General features: G+C 37.0%; 1 protein-coding gene across 1 annotated transcript in view; it reads right to left on the bottom strand.

Moving 5' to 3' along the window:
• The window catches only part of tpo (thyroid peroxidase), a 55,882-nt gene that overhangs the window by 33,958 nt on the left and 5,890 nt on the right, over positions 1–16,034 (bottom strand). Inside the window, exons 3-5 of the mRNA XM_067366933.1 lie at positions 12,868–12,991; positions 10,607–10,736; positions 5,521–5,727 (exon numbers count right to left, since the gene is read on the bottom strand). Coding sequence (XP_067223034.1) covers positions 5,521–5,727; positions 10,607–10,736; positions 12,868–12,991 — 461 coding nt within the window. The remainder of the gene's footprint in view (positions 1–5,520; positions 5,728–10,606; positions 10,737–12,867; positions 12,992–16,034) is intronic.

The following is a 16,034-nucleotide window of genomic DNA, read 5'->3' as shown; positions in this document are numbered from 1 at the left end:
ACTCAGCCTCTGCTTTAAGACGTACAGAAGAAGTAGATGATACCACAGATCTTTTTCCCACAGATAAACTGTTATTTTTAGATGTTCTACTCCCCACATTTGATACACTGTCACTTGGATTAATTTCATCTTGTAAATTATCTGATGAAACAATGGATGAGACATGGACTAGCACTTGAGGATTAGGAACTTCTTCCTGCATAGCACCAGCACCTGACTGAACAGAAATAACATTCTCCAATGATCCCTCTGGTTCACTCAACCAATGTTGAACCGCATCTTTAAATGTGTTACTGTATTTCATAATACTCAAGAACCATTCACTTTGTTTTTCCTGTTCATCTTCAGGAAGTAGAGGAATAACCATGTCATGCAACTTATTGGCATCTTCACAAAGCTGAACAAGAGTTTTAAACATAATTTGCACTTGAGCAGCATTTTCCTTTCTTTTCATCAAACTTTTCATCTCTGGTATCAGCCCTTTAAATTTTATTTACATTTGTTTTTCGTTCTTTTTGCAAGCTTTCAATTTTGTTCGCCAAGGCCTTTGCAGTGAGTTTAGTTTCTCTTTTACCGCAATCCATTTCAAAGCCAATGACATCATCAGCACTCATATTTGCTTGTTTTCAAACAAGTCCACAATATTCGCATATGCCATCAAATTCTCCAACAACATCACAGCGACACAAAATCAAACGCAGTCAACTCCATAAACATCGCAACATTGTTTTCAACAAACAGATCGCCAAACAAACTTTAAACACCAGAGCTCTGGACAGAATCAACTAAAGCCAAACAACAAACAACAGCACAACCGCGCGATCATCCCCAATAGATAAACAACGTTCACAATTCAAACTGCGCGCAATCCAAAACTACACAGCTGATTAGTACAAAGCCCAGCAGGCTTACCTATGCGGTGATTGTTTGCATGCTTCTCTTCGGAGCTTTTCTGATCAATTTTCGTTGGCGTCGTTTTGCGGCTGTAGAATTCTTTTCCTTTTAGTTGAGCAGAATCCTACTCCTTGATGCGATCATGTAGGCTTAATCCGTTTGGCGCATCCGCTGAAAATGTTTCTTTGTTGACATATTATAGCGGCTACTATATCCTTTCTTGCCGCTGAGAGACTAAAACAGGGACTGCATTGATGACGCATAAATGATATCGGTAAGGCAAAGGTACTTCTAATAGACTTTTGTTTTTATTGCACAAACTGGTATTTCTGGATGGTACAAAAGTTATGGTCAACAAAGAAATACATTGTCCCTGCTCACCCCCTCTCCCTCCTATTAATCAGTGAACAGGTGACTTATATTCCCATTCTTACACGTGACCCTGTGAACCCCAACCATGATCACGTGACATAAACAAAAACCCATTAACACTTTCATGTCTATTACACCAGTGAATGGGTTGTTTTAACTCAGTGATTGGGTTGTTTTAGCCCAGTGATCGGGTTGTTTTAACCCAGCAAATGGGTTGTTTTAACTCAGTGAATAGGTTGTTTTAGCCCAGCGATTGGGTTATTTTAGCCCAGTGATTGGGTTGTTTTAACCCAGTGATTGGGTTGTTTTAAGCCAGCGGTTGGGTTAAATGTTTGCTCAACGTGCTGGTCAGTTTTATTTAATTCAACTATTTTTTAAAAATACTTTATTGCTTGCTTAAAATGAACCCAAAATATGTTGGAAATGAACATTAATACGTTTAATGAATAATTAAACAATAAACATTTATTAAATTGCTTATTAATAAAGTAAATTAATAAATTCTGAATTTAATAAATTCTGAATTAATAAATTCAGTGCACCTAATAAATAGTCTTTTATCAATTAGTAAAGACAGTTTCAAGTTATATTGCAAAAATGTGTAAAACAAAACATCCTCTATAGCACCTTTAATTAAATCATAAAATGTAAAATTAAAATAAACAAATAATCTAAAAAATAAAACATAATAAATATTTGTTGTGTGATCATTAACCTACATTAGAACTATGAACTTGTTGCTAAATTATATATATATATATATATATATATATATATATATATATATATATATATATATATATATATATATATATATATATAATATATATATATTAGATCAAAACATACAGAGAATATAATTTTAGTTATTACCCAGTCCTATATTTATGGTGCATTAATTTTCTGTAGTTTATGTATTTTTCCAGTTTCTGTGTTCCATGGAAGAAGAACAAAAGTCATACAGGTTGTAAATGTCATGAAGGGACACTGGCTGAACTATATTCCTCAAGTTATGAATCTATTCATGTGCAAATTATCAATGAAAACTAAACTGATGTAGTTTGCTTCTGAAGTTTGGTATGATAAAGATCAATACTGAGCTGAAACTAAAAGCATATTTGCACATAGACTCTGAGTTTATATCATTTCATTTCCATTTCCATGTTATATTGCCTCACGGCCTTGTGTCTCGGATGTGTTCCTAATTTGTTTCCTACAAAGTGCACAAGCACACAACATTCATTCTAGGTTGTTTGCTAAGTATGTTGTGATGCATTGTGGAAATGAAGTTGACAGTTAAATGTCCCTCTTGCGAAATCCCAATGTATAAAATCCAGTTTCGCTTTACATTTTTCTCATTATGGAATTTTCACACCATGGAAGCCAAAATGGAATGTCATTTCATGTTGAATAAACAATTAAATGCATAATGAAGCTGAGTCTCCTGAGCTTTGGAAGAGCAAAAACATGCTCCTCCGGTATGGACTCGGTTGCAAAACTGATCACAAATCTTTTTGTTAATTTTCTGTCTGTCATTTATGAGAGGATGCCGAGAGCGGCCTGTTTATAGTGAAGCTCTGACTATTAGTATGCAGTATATATGGCTCAGGGTGGGCAGGAATAAAATGCTATTTTGTATATCTATGGAAGTGTCCTCTTTGCCTCTGGCTGGGGACAGTGAGATTAGTTACAAACCAGCACAAACTCCCCACATTTTTATGAGCATTTGGAGCCCCGGAGGATTCCAAACGGCCAACAAAAAGGTGCTGCCGTGACCCTCATTTTCAATGCCGTTTGAGGTTCGCTGGAGATAAAGAAGTAATCAATGAGATATATTTTGTTTTTAATTATAAGGCTCAGCCACATTCCCGGATTCATCTTCGTTGCTCCGAACCAACAGTCCTGAACTGTCCTCGGAGTCAAATATATTCCCACCTCTGACTCATCGGAGGCCGTCAGACAAAGCGAGCGCTAGACAATGACGTCGCCCCTGAGGAAACGCATGGCATTTTATCTGTTTAAACGAAATGAACTTCTGTCAGTGAATTCTAAAAATGAGAACAGTAACCTGCTCCTTGACACGGGATGTCAAAGCAGGAGATAATTCTAATGAAATGTCTGGGGGAATGTCTTATCCAGTCAATAGCAGAAAACTAGCTGCCGGTGACTCTCATATGAAAATAGATGTTGCTCATGATTAATAATACACAACACCAGAGACGGTATGAGCAGGAGACGGAGCCCTCACAGAATAATGAACAAGAGCAATCACAGCGATCGATATGCCAGCTGAAGAATGGAAGCCCCGCCCTTAAATTGAAAAAGCCAATCGCTTTTTTTTGGCAAAGGCATACACAAGAAATTGTTCTATTGAATAGAAAGGGTTCTATTTTATAAGGATTCCAATTAGAACTTTTTATAGGGTTCTATGTTACACATTATCTATATAGAACCTAGTAGTGATGGAGTGAAGTTTTGCTTTAATGCGTGTGTGTGTGTACACACATATATATATATATATATATATATATATATATATATATATATATATATATATGTATAATGTTTTTGAAAGAAGTCTCTTCTGCTCATCAAGCCTGCATTTATTTGATCAAAAATACAGGAAAAACAGGAAAAAATGTGAAATATTATTACAATTTAAAATAATGGCTTTCTATTTTAATATTCTTTAAACTGTAATTTATTTCTGTGATGCAAAGCTGAATTTTCAGCATCGTTACTCCAGTCTTCAGTGTCACATGATCCTTCAGAAATCATATGTAATATGCTGATTTGACACTCATTTATCGATGTTGGAAATACGAATAAAAAGTTAAAAAGAACAGCATTTATTCAAAATAGAAATCTTTTCTAACCATATAAATCTTTACTATCACTTTTTTATCAATTTAACACATCCGAGCTGAATAAGAGTATTAATTCCTTTCCAAAAAAAGAAAGAAAAAAAATTACGGACCCCAAACTTTTGAATGGTAGTGTATATTGTTACAAAAGATTTTTATTTTAAATAAATACTGTTCTTTTTTATTATTATTATTTTTATTCATCAAATAATCCTTAAAAATGATCACAGGTTATAAAAACAAATCATCATATTAGAATGATTTCTGAAGGATCATGTGACACTGAAGACTGGAGTAATGATGCTGAAAATTCAGCTTTGCATCGTAAAAATAAATTATATTTTAAATTATATCAAAATTGAAAACCATTATTTTAAATTGTAATAATATTTCAGAAAATTACTGTTTTTTTCTGTATTTTTGATCAATTTATTTCAATGAGCATAAGAGGCTTCTTTCAAAAACATTAAAAATAGTAATGTTTCCAAACTTTTGACTGGTCCTATATAAATATAAATTCTCTTTGTGAATTGTTATCAGGGACGTGCACAGGAATTTTGAGGGGCAGTTGCTCTGACCTAAAAAAGGGCACTCCCCTACCAATCGAGTATGTGAGAGAGACGCGTGAGTGAGAGACGCAGGGAAATTAAATGTAGCTGAACGTTTGCTCTATGAAAGACATTGACAAAGACGAAAACTAAGGACATTTAATCTATAATTTTATTTTATTTTAGTTAGTTTTGCCAAACACACATTACAGTTTTGGTTAGTTATCGTTTTTTTGTAATGCCTTGTTTTTATTTTTATTTTAGTTAACGACGATGTTTTTTCCCATCTAGTTTTCGTTTTTTTTTTGTTCGTTTTCGTTAACGATTATAACCTTACTCACCTTTCCGACAACGTTAAGTCGTCTCACCCGACAACCGCGACAATCTCCTTCTAGTGCCGCTCATGCAGGCTCAGCTCAGGTGCCGGTCGCGTGCAGCGCTGCAGCCAAGTAAACAGAGTTTGCCCTTCCCCTACTGACTTTCACTTTCGGACAGGTGCCCGAATATGGAAGTGAATGAGGCTTTGCTTTTCTTTTTTTTTCTTTTTTTTATCTAGGCCTACATGAAATTTCGCATCCATTGTACGATTTTTTTATTTATCTTTTTCCACCTCGGAAGGGCAACGTGAGTCGAGAAGGGCATATGGGCAGTTGCCCGGGCAACCTGAGCAACCCCCCTGTGCACGTCCTTGATTGTTATGAATCATTAGCCAAAAGTAGTAGAAAAGACTAGTATCTTGTATGTTGGGAAGCTACAGCTTCAGAGTGGCTCCCTCAACACTGACTCACATGACTAAATTTGACTTGAGGCGTCGAGTTGTTGAGCAGATCTTGAGAGGTTACCTGCATTGGGAAGCAGGGGTTGGCATTGGTGCAGGCGTGCAGACAGTCCTGTCCCTCCGAGAAAGCGGTTTGGCTGGAGCTCTGAGGTGTGAAGGAGATATCATGGTCGATGTATTGGCCCCAGTCCACTAGCATCTGGGAGTAAGCGTTATCCTCCAGGACGGATGTGCTGGAGCCACGCATGATTTTGTTACTGACTTCTCGAACCTTAAAATACAGAAATGAAAGAAAATGAGACAAGATACATATTCCAGTTATCTCAAACACTAGCTACTGAACATGAATATATATATATATATATATATATATATATATATATATATATATATATATATATATATATATATATATATATATATATATATATATATATATATATATATATATTCATGTTCAGTAGCTAGTATATATATATATATATATATATATATATATATATATATATATATATATATATACATACACAAATATATACAAATATATATGCTTTCCTCTGTGAAACTCACTGCCTTAATGATTTAAAGTCAGAAGAATTCACCTTCAAGTCTGTGATAAATCATGTCTGTAGCACAAACACCGCAGGACGAGTTACAAGCTGAAGGTTAATACTTATAGTTCACCAAAAAAGGAAAATTATTACATGATTTACACACCCTCAAGCCATCCTATTTGTATATGACTTTCTTGGAGATTTTGAAGCCCAAAAAAGCACATCCATTTATTATTATAATGCTCATGACATAGTGAGAATATGAAGCTCACACTTGAGGAGGAAAAACAGCTCAATTTTACCCAAAATGAGCAAAAATATGCAGTTTGGTGCAGATGCTGATATTTATATGGCCAAATTGACGAAATTCTGACATAAATATTAGTCATCACTCATCACGTCTTAGTAAGATATTTAAATGCTTAGTTTTATGTTCAAAGCTGTAGTTTTAAAACATATAATGCAATGCAATACAATTATGATTGAGAGATCCTTCCTCAAAAGCCACACATTTGAACATGATTTTACTAAAAAAGTATGTATGAATAATCAAGTAAACCCGAATTGCTTTAATCCAGTAGATGTTCACGTTGAAATATTACTAACAATATGAAAGTTATTCTTATGTTTACTTTAGAAAAATCAGTGCAGATTTCACAGCAAAAAGCACAAGCTGAAGGTAGACATTTGTACAATTACACTAAAAGGCTTGTGCAACCTTTGCACTTTAACTCTATTCCTAACACCATTTCTTAATTTGATGCAGTTGTGCCTAAACATATAAAACATTGGGATTTGTTCTGGTAAATAAAATAAATGCATGAAAACGAATCCTGATACACTGATGTTTTGTGTGTGTGGGCAGTCAAGGAAATCTCATTATACCTCTCTTCCAGAGTTTGTTTACCTGTTAAAATGCCATTAAAACCACTAGCAATTAAACCGGTGTAGCTAAATTAGATGGAAGTGTTTTTGCGAGCTGTCTCTGCACAATGTGAGAAGTGACAATATGAACATTTGTCATAGCACTTTTTGCACTGAAGTGCTGCAGCCTTTGCCTCATTAAAAAAAATAGTTTCAGTGAGACACGATGGCAGAGATGCTCATGTTTCTTTGCATTTGGAAAGAAGAGGTTGTGCATATTTAAAACAGCGCGCATAGCTTTGCATTTTTAATGCGATAATAGAGCAGGGAAAGGCCAATGTGTCACAGGTAGATGTGAGATCGAGCTGTTTAATATGTAACGGCTTCTCAAGCTTATTTGGCAGACGTTCACAGAGTTTTTATAATAAATCTGCTTATATGTATGCAAAGCAAACAAGTATATGCTCACTCAAAACTCCCTCAGTCCATTCAGACCATTTCCAGAAAACAAATGGCAAAAACAACTTGTTCAAAAAAACAACATGATTACGAACACAATTACTGCACTGAAAAAAAAAAAACAATTTTTTTCTGTCTTGTTTTCCAGCACAAATATCTAAACATTCTTAAATCAAGATTTACTTGAGAAGCAAAATGACTATAAGGGTTAGTTTCACTTCAGAATTAAAATTTCCTGATAATTTACTCTCCCCCATGTCATCCAAGATGTTCATGTCTTTCTTTCTTCAGTCAAAAAGAAATTTTGTTTTTTTAAGGAAAACATTCCAGGATTATTCTCCATATAGTGGACCTCACTGGGGTTCAACCAAGCAGCAACCTCCCTCCTTTTGCGTGAGGCCAATATGCAGTGGATTAAACTGCAATTCATCAAATGGCCGCTAGGGACAGGCTCCAAAAGAGAGCAGAATCTCATTGAGTCCCATGTTAAAGTGCCTAACTTTACAGCAGAAATAAATATGTTTACAGCCTGGTTCAAATTGTGGTTTTGGTCTATACTGATCATTTTGCCCTTCGTGACAACTGTGAGGGGGGTGAATTTTTTGTATAACTCATCCGTTTAAATTATATTAAGCCTTAAAGTTCTGCATAATTAAGGGCGTGGTCACTTGAGTGACAGGTGGATCGCACTGCTGTCTGTGAGCCGTCACTTTACCTCTGCTTATTCCAGCCGCTGAATTTGGCATCTCTGCTGTGTTTGTCCTTTTTTTTAGGATTATTTTATACAATTATAAAATATTATGGTTTGCTGCGTTAATGGTCGAGACAGATGTGTACGCATGCGGAAGGAAAGGATCGTGGCATTGGCTAAAAGTTTTGTTCGTGAGATGTACTATGACAGTGGCTGGAGAATATCCCTCTCAAGACACCACAAACTCAGACAGCACTGCTTGGATATTATAACTAAAACTGCTGCATTTTGGACGCAGGCTCATTTTTTGTGAGATATATGATCATATACAGTTTTACAATATAAACGCTGCCCAGGTTGCATAATTTCTTGAAGAACGATGATGGAGAGCAGATCATTCAGAAGAAATGTGATGCAAACAATGGATAATATATTAATATTTCATGGATTTAACGCTTTTGTGGACAAAACATACTGTATTTTTGTTTTTCAATGGACACTCGTGGACATTTTACCCAAGTGCAACGGATTGGATTTATTTCGTGATCACTATTTCATTTTAAAGGTATAAAGTCCCGTTTGAGTTTTTGTGTTGTCATGTGCAAACCCGACACAAATTACAATTACTAGTGCTGGAGCATATTGTAAAAAAGATGCCGTAGAATGACAAGAAACCTTTATAACTTTCTAATGATATAACTTATCTTTTTTAACTAATAAAGATACTGCTAAAACTGCTCTGCGATGTGCCTTGCATTACGTAATCATGTTGGAAAGGTCACACGTGACATGGAAGTACCGCAGTAGGGTGAAAAACTCCTCCAACTTCACAATTGCCCAACATCATTGTTTTTTGTAAAGGGTGTTTGACTTAGTTTTTGCACATTCACTTTGTAGGCACTTGCTGAGTACTTTCGCCTACCTTGTGACATTTCCAACATGATTACGTAATGCGTGGCGCATCCCAGAGCTAGTGCAAGACGAGCATACATTTTTTTGTTTTTTGAAAATGACCGATCGTTTCTCTAGATAAGACCCTTATTTCTTGTCTGGGATCATGTAGAGTTCTTTGAAGCTGCACTGAAACTGACATTTGTACCTTCAACCCGTTGAACCCCAGTGAAGTCCACTAAATGGAGAAAAATCCTGGAATGTTTTCCTCAAAAACCTTCATTTCTTTTCAAATGAAGAAAGAAAGACATTAACATCTTGGGGGAGAGTAAATCATCAGGAAATTTTAATTCTGAAGTGAACTAATCCTTTAAGATATTAGGTCTTGTTTTCTGACAAATGTATCAACATTAAGTAAGTTTATGTTTAAATCAATAATAATTATCTGCCAGTGGGGTAAGAAAATTAAAACATAATTCAAAAGGAAAACAGGTTTATATTTCTGACCTCAGCACATAGGACAGAGACTTGAAACTTTGAGGGCTGGTGGTACTTCACCAAACTCAGCACACTTATGTAAGAGCTCATTTTGTGGTCGCTTGAAAAAGGACACGCCGCTGGTGCTGACTGGCCACATGGTGGTGTTATAACATGGAAAAAATTTTCAAAATATTTTTCACGTGCATAAAGGATTGTATATCACACAATTTTTCGCACACACCCATGACATTGATGCCCCATGCAGAGCTTCTCATTCTGAGAAACTGCATCTAGGACCGCCGCTGTCCATTGAATCGTTTGTTAAATATTGGAGATTATTTCAAAAACCAACTTTGGCGAACTAGTACTAGGTTTTTGGCTCAACCACGATAACTGTTAAAAAACATATATTTGCTATGGTAAATTGCCTGTATTGGCTGTAAATGTTTTTTTCCATCTATGATCTAAGTGGTTACATGCTTGCTAAATAAAACATAATATATTTTTTTATAATATCAAGGCTTTAAAGCTCTTGAACTCCATTACTCTCTGCTTGCAGCTATATTTGTTCTTGTTTTCAGCAAAAACTCACTTAATTTTTTTCCAGAAAACAAGACTTCAAGTCTTAAGTCATTTTTTCTTCTCAAGAAAACCGTATCATGATTTTAGAATGTTTAGATATTTGTACTGGAAATAAAAAATACAATAAAATATTAGATGAAAAGCATAAACTTAAACTTAAAAACTTTAAAAAGTTGCCTTGGCAACTTACTGAAATAAAAACGATAAAGTACCACTCCGTTTGTTGTTAAGAGAACAAAAAGTTTTAAAAGTTAGATGTTTAGGCCGGTCAAACAGTGCTCATTAATGTCAAAATGTTTGAGATTGCCCATCTAATTAAAGGAGGCGGGGCTTAATGTTCACAGAAGATGAGTGTAAATTCATAGATTTTGCTTCTGTAGCTCAAATCAGACTGGAAAACGTTATTTTTCCATATTGGTGACAGTGTTGTTTTATTATTTCTTTTTTCTAATTTTCATTTTAATTGAACTTTTTTAAAAAAATATATATATATATATTTTTGCATTGCATTTGCATATCATTTGCATGTTTCATTCAAGGTGACTCATTCCCCCAGTGAATCATTTTGTTTGCACATTATTTCTAGTCATTTCTTTCATGCGTTCTGTGGATATTCTTGTGCAGCTCACCAGAGGAAGTTGGAAGCCGCTGTATTGGCGTCCAGCGTTCCAGCCTTTGGGTTGGTTTTCTCCATCCTCGTACTCCGCGGGGAGCCATCTGGCCAAGCCGGTGTTGGCTGCTCCCCAAAACGGGTTCTTCCTAAATAACACAGTATGAATGTATGTGATCTAAAATGTCCCATGGCATCACATTTTTAAAGAATATAAGGGAACAGTACTGTTGATTTAAGTAGTGCATGTTTGCAGAGAGCTCACAGAGTCACAGTCAATAATAATATTATTTGCATTAATGCATTTTCCGCTCTTGCATGGATAAGGGCTGTAACATTGCATTGCATGATCTGAAAGATTACAGGACCTGACTAATAATGGCTTTACATACATTTCATATTCTGGCTCAATGCAATGCATAAATTCTCTCACTGAATATAAAGAAATATTCTCATACCTTTGAATTCTTTTCTCACTGAATGCTCTTTTTTGTTGTCAAAGCATTATGGTTTTGAACTAACATAACAAGCACTTTCATATACTCAACTTCAATAACTTATATCAGTGCTTAAAATCCTGATTTATTTGCAAATGCTTATTCTGTAATATTCTCTTTTAGACGCACTTTCTAACATTACTCACAAAAACGTCACACATTAGATGTCTTTCTTCCTTTTTAATCATCAGATTTGTATGCATTTCATTTATGTAGACAAATGTAGACCAAATATTCCATTTGGTCACTCATAAAAACTTAATGTATAACTGGACTTTTAAACTTTCTGAAGAAAATGCGAGTGAAGAGTCAAGGAAATTTATTTATATAGCACTTTTTACAATATAGACTTTTTTAAAGCATCTTCACAGTGCACTCTAAAAAAGTTGGGTTGAAAATGGACAAACCCATCAATTGGGTTATTTTAACCCAGCGGTTGGGTTAAATGTTTGCCCAAATGTTAAACGTTCCGTAGTTTTATCTAACTCAACTATTGTTTAAAAATGGCTATATGGCTTGCTTAAAATGAACCCAAAATATGTTGGAAATGAACATTGATTAACATGTTTAATTAATAAGTTTAATGAATAATAATGAAACAATAAACATTTATTAAATTGCTTATTAATAAATGTTCACCTTTTGATTATTATTGTTGTCTCTAGTAATTATGTGTAATTTTTAATTTCCAACCTATTTTGGGTTCATTTTAAGCCAGACATATAGTCATTTTTTAAAAATAGTTTGGTTAAATAAAACTGCCCAGCATGTTGGGCAAACATTTAACCCAACCGCTGGGTAAAAAAAAAAAAACAATCGCTGAGTTAAAACATCCCAATCATTGGGTTTGTCTATTTTCATCCCAACTTGGGTTGTTTTTAACCCAGCATTTTTTAGAGTGTAATAAACAGGAAAATAACAGTCAATGTCAATGATGAGTCAATGATGCAAAATTTATCAATGTTGCACTGTACTAAGTTGTTGCCAGGGCGTTGCTAGGTTGTTGCTAGGGTATTCTGGATGGTTTTGTATTGTCAAAAGAGTATCCACTATCCAGTCTATGTGATATTCTAGTGTTTAGATTTCAGATTGACAGCATTTATATAGTTGGTCAAGCTCTAGTAATAATTATAAAAGATTCGGAGAAATGTTTAAAATAGATTTAAATGAAGTACAGCATGTCACACCACATTCAACCACTCATTTATATATCATAAACGATAAATATAATCAGAACTAATGATGTTTTTGCATTAAAAATATATAATTTGATGCATCAGAACTGGACGGACATGGTACATTTCCTCCCGCAAATGTAAAATTAATGCTATAAATCTCACAAGCCGGGCCATTGCAGAGAACCAAAAATAATTTCCATGAAACTAAATCAGACATATGCATCATAAAGAAAAAGTTGAGTTTATTCTGATTAAAATATGTTTATGTGATCACAGTATCAGCTCAATGCAAATGAATCCAATAGAAGCACATGGTACATCTGGTAGATGAAAGAAAGCAAAGGTCCAGTGACGTCTTCCATGACCCGGGTGGGCGAGTATGAATATTTAAGGTTTAGACATTATTCTTATACTGTTTAGTGACATTCTCATCTGGTTAAAGCTCTGACCCGTCTTACCGGTCGTGGGTCATCTTATCATATCGACCTGATTCTCTTTGCAAAGGCCACTGTGCAGTTAACCAAATGTCTGATATCTGTGCTTTCAAACTGTGAGATGTGCCTCTTGCTGCATTATGGATAAATTATTAAGATGGAGTCAGATACCTGTTATTGCAGACTCCAGAGATGCTGCGGTATTTTCCTTCCGAGGCGCAGGTGGTGGGCTGAAAGGTCTGAGGGCATCCAGACAGGTTTGCTATCCACTCCACTGCCTTCACGGAAAGGAGTTCTTGAAAAGGAGTTAATGTGTTTACGAACGCAACTCAAACATTGAAGGGTAAACAGTCTGCTGAGGTTTGAATAGATGCAGCAGCTCTCATCAACTCTTGTGCATAGATTAAATCTGACATTTAAAGCGCTTCAGAGATGATGCTGCTGCTGTATTATTCCACAGTTATAGAGCTGGACTGAATCTCCCATACAAAATAACATGCTAATACCCCGCAGCGGCCCCAAAAAGTGTTTAGACACTTCATTCACACTTAAAAATGTCATTACATTAGATCAAGTGTCATCTGGGATCAAACGCTGCAAGAGCTTTTATTAACTTCACTTTTGATATCTAATGCTGTAACATTCAGGCTTGCGTGACTTGAATGTTCAAATACTTTTTGGGGTCAAAGCAGAGCCGTAACCACATAGACACTGAATGGGACAAGTCCCCACAAATAATTAACTTTTCCCCTGCCAGAGATTTTTAAAACAGTTGCCAGCCACCGCCAGCATTTTTGATAATTTTCACAAAAATGTAATGGCTATTTTTTTGCATGAATATCTGAACATGCAATATATCAAAAGAAAGAACAGTGTCTCTGCTTTTAATCAACAACAAAAAAAGTTGTTTTCTAACTTCATTCATTCTTTTTTAGCAACACTTGAATTTGGGTGTTTGATAAAAAAAAGGAAAATCATGTTTTTTTTCCCCCAAAGTGCATAAGCAGTGCTTTTATCGCTTGTTTCTGCTCTTTTTTTGCCTTAAAGGGATAGTTCACCCAAAAATGAAAATTTGATGTTTATCTGCTTACCCCCAGGGCATCCAAGATGTAGGTGACTTTTTTTCTTCAGTCGAACGCAAATTATGATTTTTAACTGCAACCGCTGCCCTCTGTCAGTCAAATAATAGCAGTGATTGGGAACTTCAACTATAACAGTAAATAAAACTTGCTTAGACAAATCAAAATTAAAACCTGCGGCTTGTGACGACACATTAATGTCCTAAGACACGAAACGATCGGTTTGTGCGAGAAACCGACCATTATTTATATAATTTTTACCTCTAATACACCACTATGTCCAACTTCATTCAGCTTCCTGTTAGTGAGGTCAAAAAACGCGTTCTGTTGACGGAAGTGATGTCTCGCCCATATACTTCAATGAGCGCGAGACATCACTTCCGTTGTCAGAGCGCGATCCGACCTCACTAGCCGGAAGCTGAACAAAGTTGGACATAGTGGTGTATTAGAGGTAAAAATTATATAAATAATGGTCGGTTTCTCTCACAAACCGATCGTTTCGTCTCTTAGGACATTAATGTGTCGTCACGAGCCGCAGGTTTTAATTTTGATTTGTCTAAGCAAGTTTTATTTACTGTTATAGTTAAAGTTCCCAATCACTGCTATTATTTGACTGACAGACGGCAGCGGTTGCAGTTAAAAATCTTAATTTGCGTTCGACTGAAGAAAAAAAGTCATCTACATCTTGGATGCACTGGGGGTAAGCAGATAAACATCAAATTTTCATTTTTGGGTGAACTATCCCTTTAAGCCGAGTTCAGACTGCACGATTTTCAAAGTAGTCGGGTCACTGTTCTTTTCACACTGCATGCTTCTGCAGATTTTCTGGATCAGACTGCTCTTCATTTGGTGCAGGAGGATAGCACAGCAGTGGGGTCGATCTCTCTTCTTTTTTTTTTTTCCTTTCTTTGTTTTGCATTCTTTTGAGCAACAACAAAAAAGCTGTTCCCAGCTGTAAAAGCCGTTCTTACGGCTGGTGACGGTGCGCTTAAGAGTGCTCAGAAACTGTTCTGACAGCTTGTAAAGAGAGAGTGCACACGACAGGCTGCAGTGTTGCAGCGACAATTCCCCTGCGTGCTTCGGCACCTAAAAGAGTTTAGTCCCTAAAAGAGCTTGCACAAGTAGATTCACGTCTTTTTAAAGATGTCGTTCTACTTGTGTTTTTTTCCTTCTCAGAGAGTTGCTTCGGGCAGCGGTGCTGGTGATCTGAGGACCACGGTGAGCACTCTTCCTTCGGAGAACCAACCCCCTAGGAGCCAGTAGAGCTGCTGGGGGAATGCGGTGGACCCCAGAGGTGTGTACCATCCGTATCCTTCGGAGCTCCCCAAGATGACCGGATGTCGATCACTGCATCGGAGGGTGAGCCTGACACTTCGGGGGATGAAGATTCAGCGCAGCTGCCTCCTTCAGGGGTGACAACTGTGCCTGATTCGGACCCGGAAATGATGGCTATGCTTTCCCCGGGCACTCTTTCAGAGACGGGGTACTCTTTGGCACCCGTGTCCAGACTCCATGTCTGGTCCCTGGATGGGACGCGGAGGTTCTAGGTGACTTACTCCCCCGAGGTACTTAACAACATCACTTCGGCACGTGCACCATCTACGAGACGTGCTTACGCCTCGAAGTGGAACCTGTTCGTCGAGTGGTGCTCTTCTTGCCAAGATGACCCCCGGAGATGCTCGATCGAAGTCGTGCTTTCCTTCTTGCAGCAAGGGTTGGAGTGTAGGCTGTCCCCCTCCACCCTCAAAGTTCATGCTGCTGCTATCTATGCATACCACGACCACATAGATGGTAAATCCGTTGGTAAGCAAGACCTGGTCGTCAGGTTTCTTAGGGGGGGCGAGACGGTTAAATCCTCCTCGACCCCCCTCCATACCCTCTTGGGACCTTGCTCTGGTGCTTCGAGCACTCCATATAGCTCCCTTTGAGCCCTTGCAGTCAGCAGACTTAAAGATTCTGTCTATGAAGACTTTGCTGCTGTTTGCATTGGCCTCCATCAAGGGGGTAGGGGACCTGCAGTTATTTTTGGTCGATGCACCATGCCTAGAGTTTGGGCCGGGTGACAGCCACGTGGTACTGAGACCCCGGCCTGGCTATGTGTCCAAGGTTCCTACCACTCCCTTCAGGGACCAGGTAGTGAGCCTGCAAGCGCTGCCCCGGGAGAAGGCAGACCCAGCCCTGGCTTTACTCTGTCCAGTCCGCGCTTTGTGACTGTACATAGACAGAACCCAAAGCCTCAGGACCTCAGACCAGCTCTTT

This window comes from Chanodichthys erythropterus, chromosome 18 (genome assembly GCF_024489055.1).
Source record: "Chanodichthys erythropterus isolate Z2021 chromosome 18, ASM2448905v1, whole genome shotgun sequence".
Classification (NCBI taxonomy): Eukaryota; Metazoa; Chordata; class Actinopteri; order Cypriniformes; family Xenocyprididae; genus Chanodichthys; species Chanodichthys erythropterus.
The sequence above is the reverse complement of the archived record's forward strand: the minus strand, read 5'-3'. Positions and strand labels throughout refer to the sequence as shown.